At 36.1% G+C, this 23,225-nt stretch overlaps 1 protein-coding gene across 6 annotated transcripts in view; it reads right to left on the minus strand.

Moving 5' to 3' along the window:
* Positions 1 to 832: 832 nt before the first annotated feature.
* The window catches only part of epb41a (erythrocyte membrane protein band 4.1a), a 57,576-nt gene continuing 35,183 nt past the window's right edge, over positions 833 to 23,225 (minus strand). For 5 of the 6 annotated variants that reach the window (XM_079590502.1, XM_079590501.1, XM_079590498.1 and 2 more), the window contains 6 exons: positions 21,644 to 21,814; positions 11,182 to 11,310; positions 7,846 to 7,944; positions 7,355 to 7,435; positions 6,909 to 7,025; positions 833 to 3,478 (listed from right to left, as the gene is read on the minus strand). In XM_079590502.1, coding sequence (XP_079446628.1) covers positions 6,927 to 7,025; positions 7,355 to 7,435; positions 7,846 to 7,944; positions 11,182 to 11,310; positions 21,644 to 21,814 — 579 coding nt within the window. In that variant the 3' untranslated portion in view covers positions 833 to 3,478; positions 6,909 to 6,926. The remainder of the gene's footprint in view (positions 3,479 to 6,908; positions 7,026 to 7,354; positions 7,436 to 7,845; positions 7,945 to 11,181; positions 11,311 to 21,643; positions 21,815 to 23,225) is intronic. The other variant, XM_079590500.1, reaches the window with a different exon arrangement.

The following is a 23,225-nucleotide window of genomic DNA, read 5'->3' on the forward strand; positions in this document are numbered from 1 at the left end:
AATAGTTGCTTTACATAGACAGCCAGAAACTGCAAAATAACTGTATGACTATTATGATACTTTTATTGTTTATGGTATTAGGCGGAAACTATTTTGCATATTTTTATTGAATTTAATTCTAAAATTGTAAACATTAGATATTTTATGGCGAGTAGAACCCCAAATGCAGTGTAATAAATGAATTCAACAGCCACATATTTTAGTGCTGCCCATTTTTATGCAACTGAACTTTAGTGCATGATGCAAGAGTATGAAGCAAAGACAAGATAATCTGCAACATTCCTCTCTGTTTTAATGCTGTCATATCCAGCTAAATTCGTCTATAACCTTTCTGGTGAATCTTGTTTTATTCTGGATTCTGTCGTGTCATTCTGTGTTCACACTTCACACTACCTGTATCCAGGGTTTTGAGGTAATCCACTGCAGTCAAAGTCATTAACTGCACCAGTGCTTTCATCAAGCTAAACACTGGTAATAAAATGCAGTGCTTGTTTGAAGAGTTAGGCCTGTTTCGCACATATACATCTGTGCGCCTGTAACATAAGGACTGTGTCGAGCAGTTCTTCTGCTGTGTGAAGTGATTTCTGGGTTACTATGTTGAGTTGAATTATAAAATGGTTATCTAGAGTCTGAGTTATTAGAGACTTGATCACCATGAAATTTAATTTACATCACATTTACATCCCATTTACTTCTGTAACATGACATGTTTTCATGTGAAACAGAGTGCTAAAGGGTAAAAAGTTGTGCAGGACTTTGTATCTATTGATTGAATATTGAAAAATGGGTGTTGGTTGGAGGCGAAGAGTTTAAAAAGAGACTGATGTCAACTGAAAAGGAAGTAGTTTCATTTTAATGAAATATTACAAATGTAATAACATGTACTGAGTAAACACTCATAAGAAGACCTGGAACATGTATTAAGAAACACACAAGGAGACAGTAAAGGAGGTTGTGAATAACAAAAACTCATGAAACCATGTGAAGAATGTGTCTATGTTGGGAGTTTATTTAGTCCATGGTGCTATATTGTACATTTGTCTTTTTTTCAGTGATGGCAAAAAAACAAACAAAAAAACAAATGTGTGATGAGAAGAAAAAGAACCGCTGAGGACAAACGTATGATGATTCTTTTCTTTTCTTCACCCCAGACTAGCATAGGAAAGGAGTGCCACAATGAAGAGAACAACACACCGAACGAACTACAACACCTTGGTCTCTGTACAGGATACTATTTAAACTATTATAAAAGCGTAACATTTGAAAATAGACATTTAAAAAGTGGACATACTGGACTTGTCAGCTTGACGCGGGGCAGTATGCTTTACCACAGGAGCCCTTATGCCACCGGCAGTGTTGATGCACAATATAAAATCCACAAAATTCCCACTTCGATTTTCTAAAGTTGAATTACTGCACCAGAATTGTCAGTCTTTACAATTGAATGTCTCAATGAATGACGGAAACACATTTTAATTCGCTGTAAGATCTGTCTGATCGCTTTCAGATTCATGTTTGGCACATTTAATTACCGTAGTTGCAAATTAACTCCATTCCTGACTAATCAATTCCAATTCATCTAAAAACCACTTCAGGTTGTGTGTGGATGCTCATTTTGAAGGCTTTGCAGATCTGCTATAGACTCATGGGTAAGAACATACTGCCCCCTCTAGTAGAAAAGTAGAAATATACTGAAAATGAATAGAATTATCCCTGCAAATCCCATTTTAAAACTGGCAGGAGCTGGTGTTTGGGATTCTGGATCTAATACAAAACAAAAACAAAAAACCGTCAAAGCTGCATTTAAGAGAGCAGGGCATCTAAAATGCAAAATACACACACAAACAAGAAAACAAAACTGATGAAAATAAATAGAAATATCATAGAATGTAGTTTCACTACAATACCCTACCCCATATTCATTGGACCCCAAATCCATGATGACACAGGATGACATTACCAATGAAACAAAAGAAAATTTATACAAGCCTTAACAAATATGCAAAGTAACGTAACTTTTAAACACAAGAAAACATCTGAATTTGCTCCAGCATTTTGAATAAAATTAACACATTATTTTTACACCAAGAACAAAATAATACCTTCACATTTAAGAGGAACATAAAATATGGGACTTTACAACAGGATGGAGTTCTGAATTAAGAAAAGTTTACCCAAAAATTTAAATTCTATCATCATGTTTTCCCAAACCTGTATGACTTTCTTTCTTCTGCGAAATTCAGAAGTTTAGAAGAATGGTCATGATGCTCTTTTCCATGCAATAAAAGTGAATTGGGCATCATAAAAGGTGTGAGGAATTTAAATAAAATTTAACCATTGAAAACATTCCGCTCCTCTGCAGTACTCAAAATCATATTTCCATGAATAAACGGATGCATTCATTTTTAGTTGCGAGACATTATTGATGTTAAACCCTTTCACATTCGAATGCAAGTGAATGAAAATGACTTAATGGCATAGTTCACTCAAAAATCACATTTCTGTCATCATTTACTCAACCTCATGTAATCCCAAACCTCTATGACTTTTTTTCTCCTATGGATCGCAAAAGAACACGTTTTAAAGAAGTTTGGTGATCAAACAGTTCTGGTGACTATCGACTTACGTTGTATAGATATACATTCTCAAAATATCTTCTTTTGTGTTCCACAGAAGAAAGAAAGTCATACCAGCTTGGTACAACATTGGGTTGTTGGAATAACATTGAGACTTGGAAAAGAGCAACATGAATATTCTTAAAAATGTCTTGTTTTGTGTTGAAAAGAATACAAATATATATATTTTTGGGTGAACTTCCCCTTTAACAAGTGTTTCACATTATAACAGATGCTCCTTTGCCCTGTCTGAACAACAACAGAAAATGCCTGTAACAACATAATCAGATGTATAATCAACCAATTGCAAAAATAATTAAATTAAGATACAAAAAAAAAAATACAAATTGACACTTTAGAAAATTGTCCTTTAAATTCCCACCGCCCAGTTGTTATTATGTAAACCATCCCTTTGGAATCCACCCTAAAAATATTGTATGAATTACAGATAAAAAGATGTTCTTTTGCCACTGTTTTACAAAACTATTTTGTAACATGGTTCAGTCCATCATGGAATGTCTTGAACGAGGTGGAGGTCAGGCAGGTTTTTTTGGAAAAATCTGTCCAAGATGTTGGGAATTGGATGAATCTTTGCTTTGAATTCTGCTTTTGGACGCTAGACAGGAGTAGTTGTAGATGCTCAGTTTCGCAGTACAAGATGCTTGAGATCTGACAGATGTTCAGGGTCTGGAATATGGCGGTCACAGACGGCAATGGCTGGATGGGACATGTGCTGCTACAGGAAGTGTTTTCCGTGGGGGGAACTTGGTGGGCATAGTGGTTTGATGGGGAGGGGCTGGATGTGAGGGCTCTTGCGTTGTTTTTTCACATTCATAAACCTGACTGGTCCCGTTTTTTTCACCCTGTGTTGATGTGAGATCAAAGAGTGATCAACAATCATGCGAGAAAGAACATTTCTGGTCAGGCAAAAAGTAAACACATCCCAAAAGGGGTCACAGAGTCAGTGACGAAAACTGGGAATGCAGACCTGACTGACAGAAATAATGGTGGATGGTAAATATGAAGACTGAAGCACTCTCTGGCTGAGAGAAAGTTAAGTAAACACTGACGGGGCGAATGGGGTGAACTGGGTCTCTGCACGCACAAAACAGGGCACTGGGGAACAAACTAGCAGGGCAGCATTAACCAGTATCCTCTGGGAGTTCTGTGACTGTATACATACCACCCTGACAGCTGGTTAAACAGCACCAGATGCCCAATACCTCACACAAACAGACTAAAAGTCCCACATTTACAGACCTAACTCTGAGAGTTCTTGGACTAGTTTTTCATTACAAATACTGTATGTCTCAAAACTATGGACTAAAAAGGATTAAACTAAGAAACTAATTTTACTTTTGATCTGTTGTGTATTAACACAGGCTGTAGTCAAAACTCCAAATATTCTGTTGATTATTTTTTGATGTTTGACTTTTTAAAAAAATATTGCAGTGATTCTGGTATTCTGATGTAAGTCTTTATCAGTACTACAAATAAAATAAAGATAAAAAGCTGGAATAAAATAAAATATAAATATCAGAGAAAAAAGTTGAAGTACTAAAATTACTAAAACAAATACTAAAAGAAATATAAATTAAAGCTAAATACAAATATTAAAAATCCTAATAAAAATGACCATAGCACACGAATAACTAAAACTTAAAGTAAAATTTAAATGAAAACTGAAAATATAAAAATAAAAGCAGTCAAATATCAGTTAATATAGTATATAAATAATACTAAAATAACATTGTTTTCATTGTCATCATAGTCCATGGTCATAGTCATGGCAAGGTGGCATTAAGAACTGACTATTAATATCATCTAATGTCATCTAATTAATATTATGTATCATCTAATATTCCAAAAATTATATTATTATCATCATCTAATTCAATTCTGCATCATGCAACTACCTCCATTAAAATTCTGGAGCTGAACTGGAATTTAAAATCCTGAATGCCACCAACCCCGCTACAAGCATGGATAACAGCTATACATACGGCAGTATAACAGTGCTGTCCAAGGGACTGAGGTTTTTATTAGAGCGCATTAATGATAACAGTAAATCATACAGTTTACCCGTCTGTGTCTTATTCTCGATCCTACGGACTGCTTTCTGTTTGTATGAGGTGTGTGCTGTGGAGGGTTTCCATCGTTACCATCTTGTTAAGGGAATTTTTGCTTTGTTTGTTGTGGTAAGCTTGCAGTATTCTGCCATTTCTACACTGTTTTTGGAAGACAAAAATCTCAGAAATGCTGTAATGGGTTTAAAGTAGCACTGGAGATGGTATGGCTTTGTTGCCCATAGAAGGGGAGATTTAAATACATCCCATAAACCCATCAAGCTAAGAGACCTAGGCGGCTGAGTGAGCGATGACATAATAATGTATTTGTACAGCAGTAATGCTTTGCTTGAAACATTGAGTACATGCAACATTGAAAGGGGAAGCATGTTATGGGACAAAATCATCAATTTGGAATGTATATCCTAAAACAATGATTGGTGATCTTTTTTCTAGAGTGTTCTCTTGAAATCACAGACTGAAATTATTTTTCTGGCAAAAGAACTCAACACTGCGTCAGTTGCTGACGCTATGGGGACGCTCTTGCGGAACCAGGTGTCACATGTGAAATCACGCTAATCTTATTGGTTGTGACTTTAGTCCCCACTGTTGTTGTCCCTCTTCCAACATATTAGGTTGGCAGCAGGAGTGCCATTAAAATTATTAAACAACTTATAAAAAAAATGTGGTAAGGAATAGGGTTGTGTATTGTTTAAACTTCAACGATTACGAATCTTATCAATTCCTAATTTCAATTCCAATTAGATATCGTTCACATAAGATTTGATGTCTTATAGCAAAACATTTCATTGTAGCTGAATATCATAAACAAAAATCAATAGGCTAAAAACACCTACACAATGAACTTTTGCCTACGGTTTAAAAATACCATGGCAAAAACAACTAGCCTAATATAAATTTCAAGCATTATTAAAGACAAGTAAACACTCAGTAATTAAAAAAGAACAAATAAAAAATTAGCAATCGCAACAAATAAATACAACTGACCAAATATATGATTGAAATAAACAGTGTTTTAAGATTTTCAGGAATTCAGGTTCAGAAACTAATCAAATGTAAAATAACACTACTTTATAAATAAAATGTACATTATAAATATAGCTACAAAAGGTATTCAGTCAGGAAAGAGTGAATTTTCTCTTTGTCTTTTGTTGTTTGATTAGTGTTATTATAGAGACGGCAGCAGGAATCTGCCTGGATCCATTAAAGCGCGAGACAACTCGCGTGCTGTTTTCCGTGCTGCGCACACATCCAAAGCGCACTGCCAGAAAAAGTGATTGTAAACCATTCAAGCGCGAGACAAATTGTGTTGTTGGGATCAAATTTGGGATGAACAACGCTGCTGTTTTCTGTGCTGCATGCATGTGTAACAGTATAGGTTTAAAGTCACATTTTCTGTAAAAAGGGAAAGCGGGAGTCGTCTCGCATTTGAACCTTTTATACGCACTGACGTTCAATGTTTAATAAGATTGGCGTGATTTCACACGTGCTTCCGACACCAGGGTTCCGCGGGACGTGTCCCCAAAGCGTCCACAACTGATGCAGTGTACATACATAACCCAAGACGTTTTTGCACTTTTAATAAAGCAAGAAATCCAGAACTGTATTTTTTTTTCTGTCAGGCATATAAATAAAAGAAGCTCTAACTAGAATGCAGAAGATTTAAGCAATTCAGCCACAAGATCTTCACAACTTCAAAACCTGTGCATGCCTGCGGCATATCTTATTTTGTAGATTCACTACAATCTCTTATCCTGTCACTGAATTGCTTATTCACAGCAGTCTTCTTTTAACAGCTTTCATCAGCATTGCAAAATCAAAAATCAGTAATGAATGAAGGATAAAAAATAACACAATAACTTTTCATATACTTCAGCATTTTTTTAAATAGTTAAATCGATCATAATGCTCATGTTTTCCTCCTTTACAAAACTGCAACTTACAGCTCAAAAAGCAGCTCTTTTCACTCTGCTCATTTAATTTCTTTAAGCTTCCTATAAAGATCAGAACTGAATAAAACATGCTGAGTGACGACGGAGAAGCATTACTGCAAGATGTCATTTGGCATGCAGATCACTTCAATATTTCTAATGTACAAAAAGTAAATTAAATGCATATATGATTCTCTCTTGCTGTAATCATGTGACTAAGGATACCGAACCCGGTCTTATAATCACAGGTTGTGCTTGTGCATGTAGATACTAACCTATGTCTCATACAGGAGTTACTCAGGGGTGATCTCTGTTTCCTGATGCACCACCACTTTAGTGACAGACATGTCAGGGTGCTGCTCCTTTGCTTCCTTTATAGCCTGAGCAAGAGCCTGGTGAGCAGAGAGGACAGTATTTATACCAAACTGCAAGGCTAAAAACATGTAGCAGTTGTTCATGTGATACATTTAAAGGCCCCATGAAATCAAAATATAATTTTGTGGCTTTTAATTAATGCATGTTAGCTTAGCATTGAGGTTATCAGAACCATCAAAACTGATATATGCATTTTGTTTTTGTTTTTTCAGGAAAAAATCTCCTTCTTAGGGCCATCTACAAATTTTTGTCCAATTAAAAAGCTCTCTACAATGAGAATGTCTTTAAAAAATATTTTGCATCTACTATGTAGCCGACATGGTTATTAACTGCATGTCCATTTCACCTTATCATGGTCAATCTCAGTGTCTCCAGTGATCACGATTCTCTTCTCGATACGGGTCTCTGAGATCCCGCCTTTCACCGTCTGAGCAGAGAAAGGGAAGAGAACGAGAGAATGAGAGAGCCAGAAACACAGTGAAGAAAATATCTCATCTGTGCACTACGGCAATTTTTGACTAACTTGCAAAATGGAAGGATACTGTAAAATGGTGATATAAATTGTAATTAACAATGGCTTTATCTCATGTACGCAGCCTTATGGCACCATTGTGAACAGTGACCTAACTTATTATCCAGCACATGCAAATCACTTGTAACTTGGATTTTGTAAAGTTTTCTTTATGTTTTGCAGCAATCTTATCATTTTGATAATTTAAATGAGTTTTATGTTGTGTTTAGATATTTTAACTTAAATTAGTTATTTAAGCAGCAGATGATATAGGACTTTCCGATACATTGCAAGTTTAGGCATAATTTGATGTGAAAAGCAGGTACCTTGGTGATCTGGGTTGTGGTGGTGGTGCTCACAGTCTCTGAGGTGATGGTCTGAGCACTCAACAGCATCCCACACTCTTTCTCTGACAGTGCATTAGGCTATTAGCAAACAAACACACATGTGGTTAGAATACTCATCTATTATATCTTTAATTTTTTTATTGTTTATTCACACAGCTATTTCCTAAAACTATAGAGCCCCATAGGGGACATGGTGATGAAAAATACAAGAGACGGGAGGGGAAATTATATTTTAATGGAAACTTTTGTGTTCTGTAGCAAAAGTGTTGGCACAACTTTGCGTGTGCTAGCAAAACCTTTGCATTTTCTCGCAGAAGCATTGAAACAGCTTTTCCTCCCATCTCAAATGATTTCAATCACCAGTTTTGTGTTCGCTCTGAGAATGCTAAGTTTATCAGGGGTACATGTTTTGCGCGAGAATGCAAAAGTGTTACGAGAAAACAAAAGTATTGCGACTCTGCTAAAATAATCAGAAATGTATTGTTATATAGAAAGCCAATAAGTGGTTTTAAAATAGTAGTTTTTATAGTAATATAGTAGCTAATATGACCATGAATATTATAAATTTGAATAATTTGGTTTGAATAAATAGTTTTAAATGAGAGTAGAAATGCTAAACGTGAATGTCATGTTATCTTATGTTCAGTTTGTTTAGTTATATCATGGACTTAGTTTGTATTTACTAGTTTTCTATCTTCTTTTGTTCGTTTTCCAGCACCTCCTTTGTTTCTATGACAACACTATTTTGAGTTTGTTTTGTTCAGCTGTGTTTGATTAATTATCTCGTTTGATTTATTAGTTGTACCCTTTTCTTAACTCTTTGTCCGGTCTCAAATCTATTATGATTACGTCAAGTGAGTGTTGCTATAGACTGTTCGCCTGCGTTGAGGGATTATATTATTAAACTTTGTTTTGGAACTTAATGCTTGGTCTTCATCTGCCTTCCTGCAAACTCCCGGCCGTGACAGTGGATTGGTAGCGCTTTATTTTATTTCAGTCCTGTTCTGCATGCACAAACTATGTACTTATTTTAGTACCGTAATTACAATAACAGAGTAATAACTAAGTACTAACCCTGAACCTACATTTAAACCTAACCATTACTCATGTAGTTACCTTACTGAGTAATTTCTTGGGTAAGTACACTGTAAGTGCACATACTGTAAAATAAAATGCAACCAGTACACTGTAAAAAATAAAACATAGATTTCATTTATATTTAATTAATTAAAATGAGGCAACAGATTACAAGCAATATTATTAATTAAATTTTACAAATTAGAATTGAGTAATAATTAATCAAATTAATTCCTTAAATGTTACACTGTAAAAAATAAAACATAGATGTTATTTATATTTAATTAATAAAAATGAGGCAACAGATTACAAGCAATATTATTAATTAAATTTAACAAATTAGAATTGAGTAATAATTAATCAAATTAATTCCTTAAATGTTACACTGTAAAAAATAAAACATAGATTTAATTTAAATTTAATTAATTAAAATGAGGCAACAGATTACAAGCAATATTATTAATTAAATTTTACAAATTAGAATTGAGTAATAATTAATCAAATTAATTCCTTAAATGTTAACCATTTAAAATGAGTAAATTTTACAAAATATATGTTATTGCCAACATTGAAGACACCTGATGTTAACAAGCAGAATCACTGAAAGAGAAAACCATAATTAAAGTCACCATTATGGAGATGAGTGTGTGTTTTAGTTGGGCTCTTCACCCTTAAATTATTAACTTTAAGCTTTTGTTTGGCTGCTGTACGTGAGTTATAACAGCCAGATGAACAAACGGTGATCTGATGATGTTGGTTGTGTTTTAACATAATCATTATTTCACAATCATTTGACCTGAATCACTGAACTCAAATGGAGTACAATTTGTGACTTAAGTTAACTTTATTAACTATAGAAGTACTGGCCTTGTACACCATAATATTTTTATCTTTTACAATGTAATTCAAATAATTTCTAAAAAGTTTCTCTTGTACAAAAAACAAACAAACAGACATCATGAATCAGCCTGTGCATCTCAACAATGGTGACATTTATAAAGCATGTTGCAGTGCATTCTGGTTTGTACCAATCACAACTCATTCATGGCTCCCATCATGTATTGCTGCATGAATAAATAATGAGCTCAGAGGTTGTCACCATTGCTGAGATTCATACGCTAAATATTGATGTCTGTGTGCGCCTAAAAAAAAAACAGATATATTTTTTATTATTATTAATTTGATCATTTGGGTTCCATTGAAAAGGATAATAATATTATGCAGCTAGAATTAATAAAATAAATTTAACTCATAAATTGGACTCTACATGAGATCAGTGATTCAAGTCAAATGATTGTGAAATTATGAAACACAACCAACACCATCAGATCAACATTTCTTTTTGTTCATCTGGCTGTTATAACTCATGTACAGCAGCCACACAAAACTTAAAGTTATTATTTTAAGGGTCAAGAGCCCAACTAAAACACACACTCATCTCCATAATGGTGACTTTAATTATGGTTTTCTCCTTTAGTGATTCTGCTTGTTAACATCAGGTGTCTTCAATGTTGGCAATAACATATATTTTGTAAATTTTACTCATTTTAAATGGTTACCATTTAAGGAATTAATTTGATTAATTATTACTCAATTCTAATTTGTAAAATTTAATTAATAATATTGCTTGTAATCTGTTGCCTCATTTTAATTAATTAAATTTAAATGAAATCTATGTTTTATTTTTTACAGTGTAAGATGTATATGCAAGAAGTGAATTCAGGCATTATAATATATACGTTATGAAAGATGGATGAAAGGTTTTTTGAAAGAGATCAAATAAACCTTCATTGTGATGCTGGTTAGACGTTCTTTGAAAAACTAGCTTCTGGTTAGGTAGTACAGCTGAGAGAGATACTGTACAACTAATAGATAACTCACTCAGAAATGCACACTGGCAGTGACAGCGCTGCAATAGATTACAACAAAAACTGAATACTTACAGCACAGAATAAGAGGTTCTGAACAGCAATATGTTCTGTTCTGAATACAGATGTGTGCCAATATATGCAAAACTACCAAAGTCAAATATTGGTAAATTAAATATCCAACATTGACCAATGCCTATTAGTAACAAAATCTCTAATACTGTGCGGCGTGGATACCAATATGTATTGATTGATGCTGATAGTAGTTTGCAACCCATTGTTAAGTTCATTACATTTGTGACAAATTCAAACAAATACTGGCACAGGAAAAGATTAAACCTAGAACAAACAAAAATGTGACTCCACTCACCTGTGCAGACTCATAGGTGATGGTCTTGGTCTCTGTGTGGACTATCGGGATGTCCTTGGTGGTGATTTCACTGCGAAGGGAGTTGGTGACATCAGAAATAGTAATCGTTTTTGTCTTCACCACGGGAGACTGTGAAAGGGGTCAAGACACAGTAGAGAGTGAGTAGAGAATTGCTTTTCTCACTACATTAACTTCACCTCCACACACCACCAATTACCGAACACCATCTGGAACCTTTGGTCAAGTCTTCATACTGTAAGATTGATATTCTGTGCTGACTATATATAAAAAAGCTACTAGACAAGAAAAAATGCAGTCTGGTGGAACTTTGAATAGTAAAAAAAATATATATATATATATATATAGAACAGGCAGAAAATGCAGTCATACATATTTCATAGTTACCCTATCAACCTTTCCAATTAAATAACGTTATTTTATGTGAAGTAGAGTGGTAAACTAATCTAAAAACTTTCAATATGGCACACTGATTGTATTTCTTAAATGTAAGTGGTATAAAATTGGCACTAAACTGAGTTAATACTACAGATAAATATGTTACAATTAGTGCTGCCCAATTAATCAAATATATCGGATTTACAATTTCAATATTCCATTTAAGTCTACTCCCGGTATGTTTTTTTTTTTTTTTTTAAGAGGTTGAGCATTGCAACCAATCATTGTAACATGCCAGTAATCTGGAGATAGTCAGAGAGCTTGTGTTGAACGGAATTAATGTATTTCAAAATATGAACAGGTTTGTTGCTAGGAGAGTGAATTTGACCATTTAAGCACTTGCTTTACTAATGTAAACAACAGCAGTAAAGAAATTCAGGAACACAGTTTTTAGCATCTTTGGGATGTTTAGCCACAAAAAGATGGTATACAATAAGTATATTAACATAAATTACAAGGAAAATAATTGACAACGATGTTTGACAATGGCAATTATCCCAGTTGGAATGAAATGATGCTGCACAGAAAGGTATCCCCATGGAGCAGAGCCCCATGGACAGCAACATCTATCAGAGAGCTTCTCTATTAGGTTGAGGAGTGTTTATTCCAAAACTACATACACATCCTATTGACTGAGAGAACCTGAATGAAGCCATCATCACTCCTAGCCCACCACTCCCTATTACCCATAATTCTCAGCTCAGATATGCAGATTATGCATTTCAAAACCATCACAAATTACTTTAGTTTTGCTTTTTAATATTTTATCTATAGGCACTCCGCCAAAAAAGCTTTTGATTTAGAAACATTTGGCACATTGTAAGTCAAATACTGTTTTCATCCAATAAAGGCGACATCAGGTTGACAGATAACGATGGGAAATGAACGCCGTGTCAAATTCGAGGGCTCACCATGTGGTGCTTAAAGAACAGCTCGGTGTGACAAATCACATTAGGTCTGCAAGTCTCCTTTCACAGTTATTAGCGAATTTAAAAGGGGCCAAACATAAGTCACACAAAGTACTCTATCATTAGGAGCAAGAAACAAAAGAAGTACTGTATATATTCCTTTTTTTTTCTTTACTTAGTAAGCAAATACTGAACGACCTATTGAACCCCAACACCCCTTAGAGAAAGGGTAGGGGAGGAAAAAGAAAAGGTAAAGGAAAAGAAAAAAGAGGTGTGTGTAGGGGGATGGAATCTCATGGCTTCAACTACTTCTTAGCCGTAATGACCTCCCTGAGATCCTTTTTCGGCTTCCAGCGAGGTGGCCGCTTCGAGCCCTCACTCCTTGGAGGTGAAGCACTCGCCTTCTGAACCTGCCGCCAACTGGGCTTGGCTACAGGATCAAAAGAGGGGACTGAAGGACACTGACCGCTACGGGGGATGTACTTTTCAAATGCCACTGCCACATAACCTTCGCCTCGCTGAACTTTTGGACCTCCATTTCTACAGTGGTGCCAAAAAGTCCGGAAGGCGAAAGCGAGGCATCAAGGAGGGCAAATCTCTCTTACTCCTTCAGTCCTTAAGAGGTTTAGCCACACATGCCGCTCTGTGGCAGGGGCCACTTGCTTGGTGGAATGCAGGTTGAGGTCTGTGGTGCGGTGGAGCTCCACGACTGCGTTTGGAGACACCCCTCGCTTGACCAAAATTGACCATATCGATGCGTGCTTTGGACACGGGCTCACGCAAAGCGCTCCCATAGCGTCAACTGCTGACGCAGCGTAGAGTTCCACTTTGAAAGGGAACTCTAATTAGTCTAAATCTAATTATGCATTTTTGGGGGGAAATGTTTTGGATTATCCGTACCATCATGAACCGCAAAATCTGTTGCAAAAGAGATTTTTAAAAAGGGGTAACATCTTCATAAGCCGTTTTCATTGGATTATATACCACTCTTATAATCCATATATACTCTTAATTATACTTAATTAGAGGAAAAATGGATTATGAATATTTGGAATCTTGGATATATATTTTTCTGTCTTCTTAAGAGGATCATATGAAGTATAGTAGCAGTTTTTTGGGAATACAGATAATAACATGGTAAAGAAAACTACCTCAAAAGGAGCAAAAAAAAAAAAGATGAAAAAATGAATTTTTCAAGAACAAAAAAAAGATGCAACTGCATTTACTGAAGAAATTAGCAGTGTTCATTTAGGCAGTAAAATAATGGTGTTAAAGTTTCTGGTAAGCTTAGGTTTTAGGATTTCGTTGTGCATAATTGAAAGACCAAACACAAATCAGTATGCAAATAAATGCATAAAAAAGACCACTCACAACATAATATGCAAATACTATGATGACATCAACACTATCAGGTAGACTTTAACTGGAAAACAAACTTTCGAAGGAAAGTTTAGGACGGTCAATGGGAACAAAAACAACACTTAAACCTGAAATTATCTTCAAGACAACATTTTAGTCTGTGTGGTAAATGTTTTAAGATTAATTAATTGCAGAAATTAAGAAGAATAAGAACAGTCTCATTTCAATTCATACTCACCTTGTAAACACCAATAAATCAGACAAAAGTAATTTGACTGAAATTGAATGGTTATTTTAAGGTCATCTTAAAAGCCAGAGAAATATTAAGAGGATATTTACACCATATTAAGGAAACATAGTGCTCTTGCATCCAGGGATTTTGTGTCACAGTACATAAATAGTTTAAAATGATAAGCTGTCAGCAGCATCCATTGTGAAGTGGTGAAATCATTTAAGATTCCAAGAGGAACAAACAGAAAAACAGGAATGAACTTGTCCTCTCTCCCCCATTGTCTCATAATCCAGAAAAGCTCAGCTCTGCTGCCTCCCTGATAACTATTTATTTTCTTCCACTTTCTCTCAAATGAAGACAAGCCACAAAAGCATCAGCGTCAAGACCAGAAGGCTGCTCAACAGGAAGGAGACTGGAGGGCGATGCAGTACCACTGGGTACAGCTGGCAGACCCCGGCAGCACGGCTCTCTTCCACTGTTGACACGGCTATGGAGACTTGGCCGGCATGTTCCTGAGCCTCAATGTCTTTTTCTTCATTATGGTCATCATCATCTTCATCCTCCTCCATATGTTGCAGTAGCGGCAGCCCTCCTGGCACGGACACCCACCTGACCCTTACCTGCTGTTGCTTCCACGTGCCTGCTGCACACTTCCATCTCTGCGCAGGGCAACCGGACACCAAGAGAGACACAGAACAATGAACAGACATGGGGAATGGGGAGAGACATGGGAAGAGATTGATGGGGGTAGTACTGATTTCTGGGTAGGTTTGATGGGTCCGGGCTCGGCATCTGACCAGAGTGTTTTAAGCAGGCCAGATGGATTGAAGCAAAGGCCTTGAGGGTTTTATGGTGTTTATGGCGTGGTGGACATCTGATTAACATGAGGATTGGCAGCAGACATTATTTTGGCAGTGCAAATATCCATCACTGACAGAAAAACACCATAAAAACCAGCAGGGTTTGGGTGGGTTGGACCACTAAGTGAGACCCTTAGACGCTCAGATCAGTGGAATGGATGTGTCACAGAACTACTCTGTCATTGGCTAGATCACAGTTTACTATATCCGCAAAGAACATTCATTGCTAACTAAGGTTGGGAATCAAGAACTGTTTCTTATTCAATTTATATCGAACATGATAAAACGTACATAATACTAGAGCACATGCGCACTCTTTAAAGACAATTTTTCCTCTTGACAAACTAAATGAGATAGAATGAAATTTGCATATGTAATGAAATATATAGATTGCCCTGAATGTTAGCTTGCTTTTTTCACTCAAGAGCATGATCTATTGAAGCCTATAGTTTCAACCTCACAAGTTTATAAATGTTTGTTGAAACTGCAGTTTCGGGAAACACTAAATCATTGAACTATATTGGTAACGACGGAATAGTTGCTATGGTATGCGACCATAGTTGGCTAACAATACTTTTGGGAAACGCATCACAGAACAATTGTTGACTTAATAACTGAACCCTTAAGTCATTACTTTTTCATCTAAATCTTAAAATAAACCGAGACGTGGATGTTAATTCATGCCATGCACTTGCGTCTTGTGTTTTATTGTATTTTTTACAGAGTTTTATTGTAATAAACCCTACTTTTTAATATTTAAACCGTTTAATATTTTTGCTTAATATATATTTAAGGCCAATTATGGAGAATGATTCCATAAAATTTCTAAAGGAATCACAAATTGAATGATTAAGAAATCAGAACCGTTCAGTTCTTTACAATTCCCATCTCAAGTGCTAACGCTTAAACACAGAGAAGATCAATTTTAGACAAGTGTTTTAGACAACTATGGATAAGTATAAAATATACTAAATAGTTGTATTAAAATGTAACAACTTAACTAGAAGAGCACACTGTCTTGAGATAATTTGAGAGAATGGAGGAGTGGGTCATGTGGCAGTGTATTGTGTTCAGGTCTGAGACTGGTACATGATGTAATAAGCCTCAGCAGAGGAGGGGCGTGGATGTGCCCCTCTCTGAGCATTTCTAGACACTCCTGTTTTTGGAGAGGAGGAGGATCGAGGTGGAGATGAAGCTATGGATGAAAGTGGAGGAGGACAGGACTGTGATCCAGGACAAGACTTTGCGAGGAGAGATGGAGGAGAGTTTACAACGGGAAGGAAAGGATGGACAACAAGAGGAAAAAAGGGGGGAAAAGACAATGAAATGAAGAGGAGGAGGCATCAGTTTCTTATTGTTTGCTCTTCCTATTGCTTTTTTACTACGTTCTCCTTTTATACCTACTTTGGTTGTCAATGAACTAATAGACTCATGCAGCTTATTTATGCAGTGTAATCCAGCCATGCGATTGGCAGATCAAAGCAGAGGAAAGCCGTCAGTAGCCATTCAGAGAGCAGCAGCAGTAGTATAAAGGGGTGTGGCTTTGGGGGTTTATAAAAGCCGCGGGCAGTGAGCAGATTCAGAGAGAGAGGAGTTCTCCTACTCTGACTGGGTCATGACCATAGCGTCCAGCGGCCATTTATGCTTCTGCTTGTGTTGTTCTTTATCTACATAAGTCATGAGAGTACGTTTACCTCTGATATACCTCCCGCTACACAGTGAATGGGTAGGAGAGGAGGCATCTTCACCTATGCACACATGCCCACACACACACACACACACACACACACACACACACACACACACACACACACACACACACACACACACTGAGAGTTTATTTTTAGTATAATTCCGCATAATTTATCATGTTAAAGAATCAGTTCGGCAAAATAAATCACCATTTACTTAGCGTTATTCGAAACCTATGACTTCCTATTTTTTTCTGTGAAACACAAAAGTAGATATTAGAAGAATAGAAGACCAAATTGTACGACTTAAGAAAACTCGAAATATAGCACAAATCGGATGGACTACTTGTTGTTGCGTTTGCGTCCTTTTATAGTTTGAAAACCTCAGTTCGCACGAGGTATAATTGCATGGAAAAGAGCAACCAGCATAATTAACCTTACAACAGCGATGACTTAACCACACTCACTGGGTAATCTATCCACCAAACAAAATGACATTGCGAATCAGCTCACTCACTGATGTACCTGATGACATGGAATAAATTACTTCAAATGCAATTCATCATCATGCAAAAAAACAAAGCACAAGCTTTTGTATCAGGTTGTTATGCTGAAACACTACCGTAAATATAACAGTAGAAGTTGAGAAAATAATGAAACTACAAGGGGAAATCTACCCCAAGAAGTCAGACAATACATGTCATAAACATGGACATTAACACGTGCAGAAAGCATCCGTTGCACATTTTTCCTAAGCAAACAGGGCTAAATAATTGTTCTTTGTGTTTTTCTCAGAATAAAGTTAGCTTATATGCAGTCTTTGTATTTAATGGAGAAAACAAATCACTGAAGTTTAAAATAAACTAAGGTCAATGCCATAAAGAACGACAAGCGCTGTTTAAAATTGATTATTCGTCCATGATACTGTCCTACTATTCTTTTCTGCAAACATAGAGATGTTTGATGTTTTTTTTTGGACTATTTCCCTTTTGGACGTTCATGTGGCATACTGCAGAGTCTGATCCAACTCTTGTATATTTCGAGATTTCAAGAACAAAACCAAACGAGAAAACTCCATTGGATAGGTAATAACATGTACCATAACAATTGACGTTAAGCCTTGTTATGTGCTTGTCCTTCGGATAAATCAATCTGTCATTCACTTTTCTAAGTAAAAAAAGTTCCTTATCTGTTTGTTTTTTGTTTTTGTGGCGTTAATGTAATTTATTCTGAAGCAATATTCTCATCACTGTTCTAACTATTTAATAAATGCATTTACACTGCAAAATAACAACTGCATAAGTAATTTATGTTTAAAAATTAATATGAATATACAAAGATAAAATACGTACCGGCAGAGGTGGACAGTAACAAAGTACATTTATTTAAGTACTGTACTTAAGTACACTTTTTGAGTATCTGTACTTTACTTGAGTATTATTTTTTCTGGAAACTTTTACTTTAACTTCAGTACATTTGAAAGACAAATATCGTACTTTTTACTCCACTACATTTCTGTCAAGGTCCTTGAGTAGAAAGTAGTAACGTCAGGGATTATTTTCAGCAGCCATATCACCCTGTAACCCAAGACTGGTTTCCCACTGAAGCTAAGCAGGGCTGAGCCTGGTTAGTACTTGGATGGGAGACCTCCTGAGAAAACCAGGTTGCTGCTGGAAGAGGTGTTAGTGTGGCCAGCAGGGGGCGCTCACCCTGTGGTCTGTGCGGGTCCTAACGCCCCAGTGTAGTGACGGGGACACTATACTGACAATGAGTGCCGTCCTTTGGATGAGACGTTAAACCGAGGTCCTGACTCTCTGTGGTCACTAAAAATCCCAGGATGTCTTTCGAAAGAGTAGGGGTGTAACCCCGGCATCCTGGCCAAATTTGCCCAGTGGCCTTTGTCCATCACGGTCTGCTAATCATCCTCATATACTAATTGGCTTCATCACTGTCTCCTCTCCACCAATAAGCTGGTGTGTGGTGGGCGTTCTGGCGCAATATGGCTGCCGTCGCATCATCCAGGTGGATGCTGCACATTGGTGGTGGTTGAGGAGATTCCCCCCTTCTATGTAAAGCACTTTGAGTGTCCAGAAAGGCGCTATATAAATGTAATGAATTATTATTATTTTGGTTGCAGGGGTCGCATTTTGGTTGTAAATGAAAGTCTGGTTGGCGTCAGAACTCGACTGATGTTGGTTTCTGAAGTCAACCGATTTTCAACCACAATACAACGTCTGTCCAACGTTGGAGATTAACGTCAATCTGACACTGGATTCTGACATTAACATGATTTTAATTTGCAACGTTGGGTTTGATCTTCTAAATGCGAATTTTGTCATTGTTTTGGAGCACACTAGCTTATAGATAACAGTAAGTCTAACATATTCATACTAAAAGTAAAAAAACTGGGAACAGCCATTTGGGTGTCCGAAACCATTGTGGACGTTATTGAGTGCACTTATTCAATCCCACGACTGGAACTGTTCTAGAAATACATGTGATATTGATATGAGGGTAGGCAGGCATAGATTCAGAGACATATTGTACTGTAAATTGGCTATTACATGCAACAATGCAACAATAATAAAACAATGCATTGACAATTACTTTTATACTTAAGTACTTTTAAAAATGAGTACTTCTGTACTTTTACTTAAGTAAAAATCGGTCTTTGCAACTTTTACTTGTAACGGAGTAATATTTGACCAGCAGTATCCGTACTTTTACTCAAGTAAGGAAGTTGTGTACTTTGTCCACCTCTGCGTACCGGTATTAGGAAAATTGCAATGATACTTTTAAATATGAAACTAAACTGCCAGTAGGTGGTGGCAAGTCATTAATTTAACCAATTTGTTCAAACGGCTGATTTATTCAGGAATGAAGCAAGTGACTGTTATTATGAATGGGTCATTGAATTATTGACTCACCCAATTTGCTCAAAAAAGCTGAATCATTCAGTAACGAAACGCCACTGTTGCTCAGATACGGCAACTGTTCTGCTGTGGCTTTGTTTGGACCTATTTTCGTAGGCAAAATAAAGCAAAAACAGTCAATATTGTGTCTAAAATGTAAGCCAAGTTATTATTACTTACTTGCTTATTGAACTTTTGTAAAAAAAAATAATAATAAAAAAAAAAATCGATGTCACATTTGCAATTGTGCTGATTCGAAAAACTTGATTGTGTGAGGTTGCTTAACTAAAGTAACTGTCAAAAAAGTATCTTATGCTCACCATTTATTTAATAAAAAATACAGTAAAAATTGTAATATTGTGAAATATTATTACAAATTAAAAGTATAAAAGTAAGTTAACTGTTTTCTATTTTAATATTTAAAATGTAATTTATTCCTGTGATGACAAGGCTGAATTTCTTTCGAATTCTTCCGAAATCATGCTGATTTAATGGAAACATTTCTTATTATTATTATCGATGTTGAAAATAGTTGTGCTGCTTAATATTTAAACAATAAAAAAATTATAATATAAAAACGGTTTCCAAACTTTTAACAGTATATCTGTTAAACTGTATATCATTTGATATTACGTTTCTGTGAGTTTCTTATGTGTGCTATTGCGCAATTAAATGTAATTTTTCTCACAATAAAAGTGTCTCTCACACACAGATAGGCTGCACAAGTCTCAACACCCGTGACCTTGTTACCATCAATACATTATCCATTTATCTATAGTCGTTCACACTGAATGTAATAAAATCAGAATCATACTCGCACAAAGATTTTTGGTGGAGCTTCCCTAGTTTTTGTTGTTGTTGTTGTTATTGACATTTTAATCAGGCCCCGTCCGGTTGGCAAACTCTTACACTTGCATGTTGCATCTTCAAAAAATATAATTTTCTTGGATAAGCGTTAATGTCGAGCACTGATAATGTTGGGAAACTGCCAAAAAAAAAGAGGTTTGTATGTCATAGACAGTTCAGTAAGTTTGACAGACAAAATGGCAGATAACTACAAGGCTTATCAGTGCAGCAATTTTGAGCAGTTCTTTTTCAGTCGTAAGATCAATTCTCCTTTGTGTTCCATAGAAGAAAGAAAGTTGAGCTTCATTAGCATGAGGTGTTCGTCTAATGATTCAGAATGATTTTAACAGGCTGGCAGAATATGCATTCAGTTCCAAGTTCTGAACTTGTCTAATTTACTGCCTGTCACATAAAAAAAATGTGCTTTCAGGGTTGCACAATGTGCATCATAGCGACTGCATCATACTTAGACTGTTATAGCACGTAAAGTTCCACCTAGCACATTATTCAGTGCATCTTTTTGACTAGTGGCATAAAGTCTTGTTTACTTTGCACAGGAAGAGACAGTCTGACTGAAAAATAAAGGTAACCAACCATTAAGGTTTATATGGTTTGCCATTAAGGGGGAATATAAAAAAATAAGTAGATGATAGATAGAATAGATGAAGAATATACAGAGAATGCAAATAATGGTATTGCAGTCTCCCAAAATAGGCAGCACTGAAGAAATGGTTGAAAAATGTGTGAAAAAAATAAAATAATAATTTCACAGAGATAACTCAGAACAGAAAGCTGAATATATAATTCTGCTCATGGATGCCTAGTTTACTCACCAGTGACCAAGTACATCTCTAAGATTTGATGTCACTAAACTGGCAAAGTTTGGAAAAAAGTTTTTCCTCAAAAGTGCTCATTGCATTAACCCTAAACCTTGTCAACGCAACTTTTTGGCACTCTGATAACCTGACTCCCAAAAATGTCTTAGCAGTCAGTCTATTTATAGATATGGAATGTATATGAGGGGAAAAAAGCATTTTGGTCATCAAATTTCCAACCCAGTCTGAAAATGCAATGCATGAATGCAAATCTATCTTCAAGCACAGGCTTTTTCAATCTTATCTTCAAGCAAGGCATACAAAGACTCTAAATCCTACAATGAAGTGTAACCTTTAACCCCGTGCGTAACCCCAGTACTCACGTCAGGCTGTAGCTGGCCATTGAAGCTGGCGGTGCGGAAGGGCGAGTGGGTGGACAGACGCTTGTCCCACTCGCTCTGCCGTGGCTCGGGCACCGACTCCATGAAGCTTCGCTTGAGCTCGCTGATACTCGTGTGATGGCGCATGATTTCTGTCTGTGTCTTTTCCACATCCTGAGAGAGAAATAGAGGTCCAGGCGGAAAGAAAGTATACCAAAAAGGTCAAAAGAAAAAGCGCAAGAGGATAGAAGAAGAGAAATTTAGGAACCGATAGCAAAATTGAGGAAAAAAAGAAAGAACACAGGAAGATGAAGGACAGATTAAGAGAGATAAATAACACAATGAAGATGTCTCATTAGTTTAATGATCTTACATAAATCACTGTTTTACTCTAAACTCAAGGGATGTCACATCTAGGGTTGGGAATCAAGTATTTTTATCAATACACTGGCACTGGTTAATTTGAAGATGTTTGGTTCCGTTAGCGATTCTTAAATCTCCACAGATTCCATCTGGGGTGGGTTGTGAGCTTGTAGTCTGAATCGATGATGGGAAAGACTGTGCATCACTCTTAAAAAGAAAGGTTTCCAAAGTTGTTGTTTTTTTGTTCATCCAAAAGGCAGAGATGCCATAGAGGAAATATTTTTTGGTTCCTCAACAAATCTTTCAGTAAACAGTTCTTAAGAGAACCATGTTTCTTTTAAATAATCTAAAGAACCTTTTTCCACTATCCACCTTATTCCTGACGATCTCACTGCGTTTTGAATTATGCGTGGCACTTCCGGTTTGGGGAACTTCCATTCAAAAAGGCTGAAACTAATAATTTCAAATCATAAGTTTGCCAAACAAATAAAGCTTATCTGTTAGTTTGACTGGATGAGCTGTCAATTTCCCTTCATGGTTTATTTTCAGGCATCATGAGAATAACATACACTTGGTATTTTAACGTGACATGACAATCTACGGCAAGAGCTCTTTTCAGTCGCTGCTTTCTTTTCCTCATGATCATTTCATGATCATTTTTCCCTTTGCAATCCACTGTAAAAGTATGAAAAAGGACAACATATACTGCGCATTTATGGTCTGTTTCCCGATTTTATTTTACGATATATTCCATAAATAATTCACTGGAATGCGCAAATAATCTCTCTCGTTATTCTCATCAAATCCTCACGTCTCTTTCCAGGTTTGTTTTCACAGATAAATGCAATTTATAGTCTGTCAAAATGACGGAAATCATTTTGAAATAGTAACACGTAATGCTGAGGTTAATGAACATTTTTGATTAAGGCAACATAAGTTACAGATATATTACAGTAATATTTAACCAAAAACTCGCGCTTTGGGGGTTATTTGGTCAGTTGAAAGTACCTTGTTGATGCTTTTACACTTATAAATTTCCTTTTAATATTCGATGTTTGAACGGTGAGTAGATTAACGTCGTCATATGGTGACACTTTCTTAAATTGCGTTCATAGAGCGAGCCTTTTCACTGATTGTTTACAACAACACATGTACAGTGTGTAGGTGTGAATGACTGAAGCAGTTATTTTTAATTAATCAGACAAAAAAATAATAAGTCTTG

This window comes from Phoxinus phoxinus (genome assembly GCF_949152265.1).
Source record: "Phoxinus phoxinus genome assembly, chromosome: 19".
Classification (NCBI taxonomy): domain Eukaryota; kingdom Metazoa; phylum Chordata; class Actinopteri; order Cypriniformes; family Leuciscidae; genus Phoxinus; species Phoxinus phoxinus.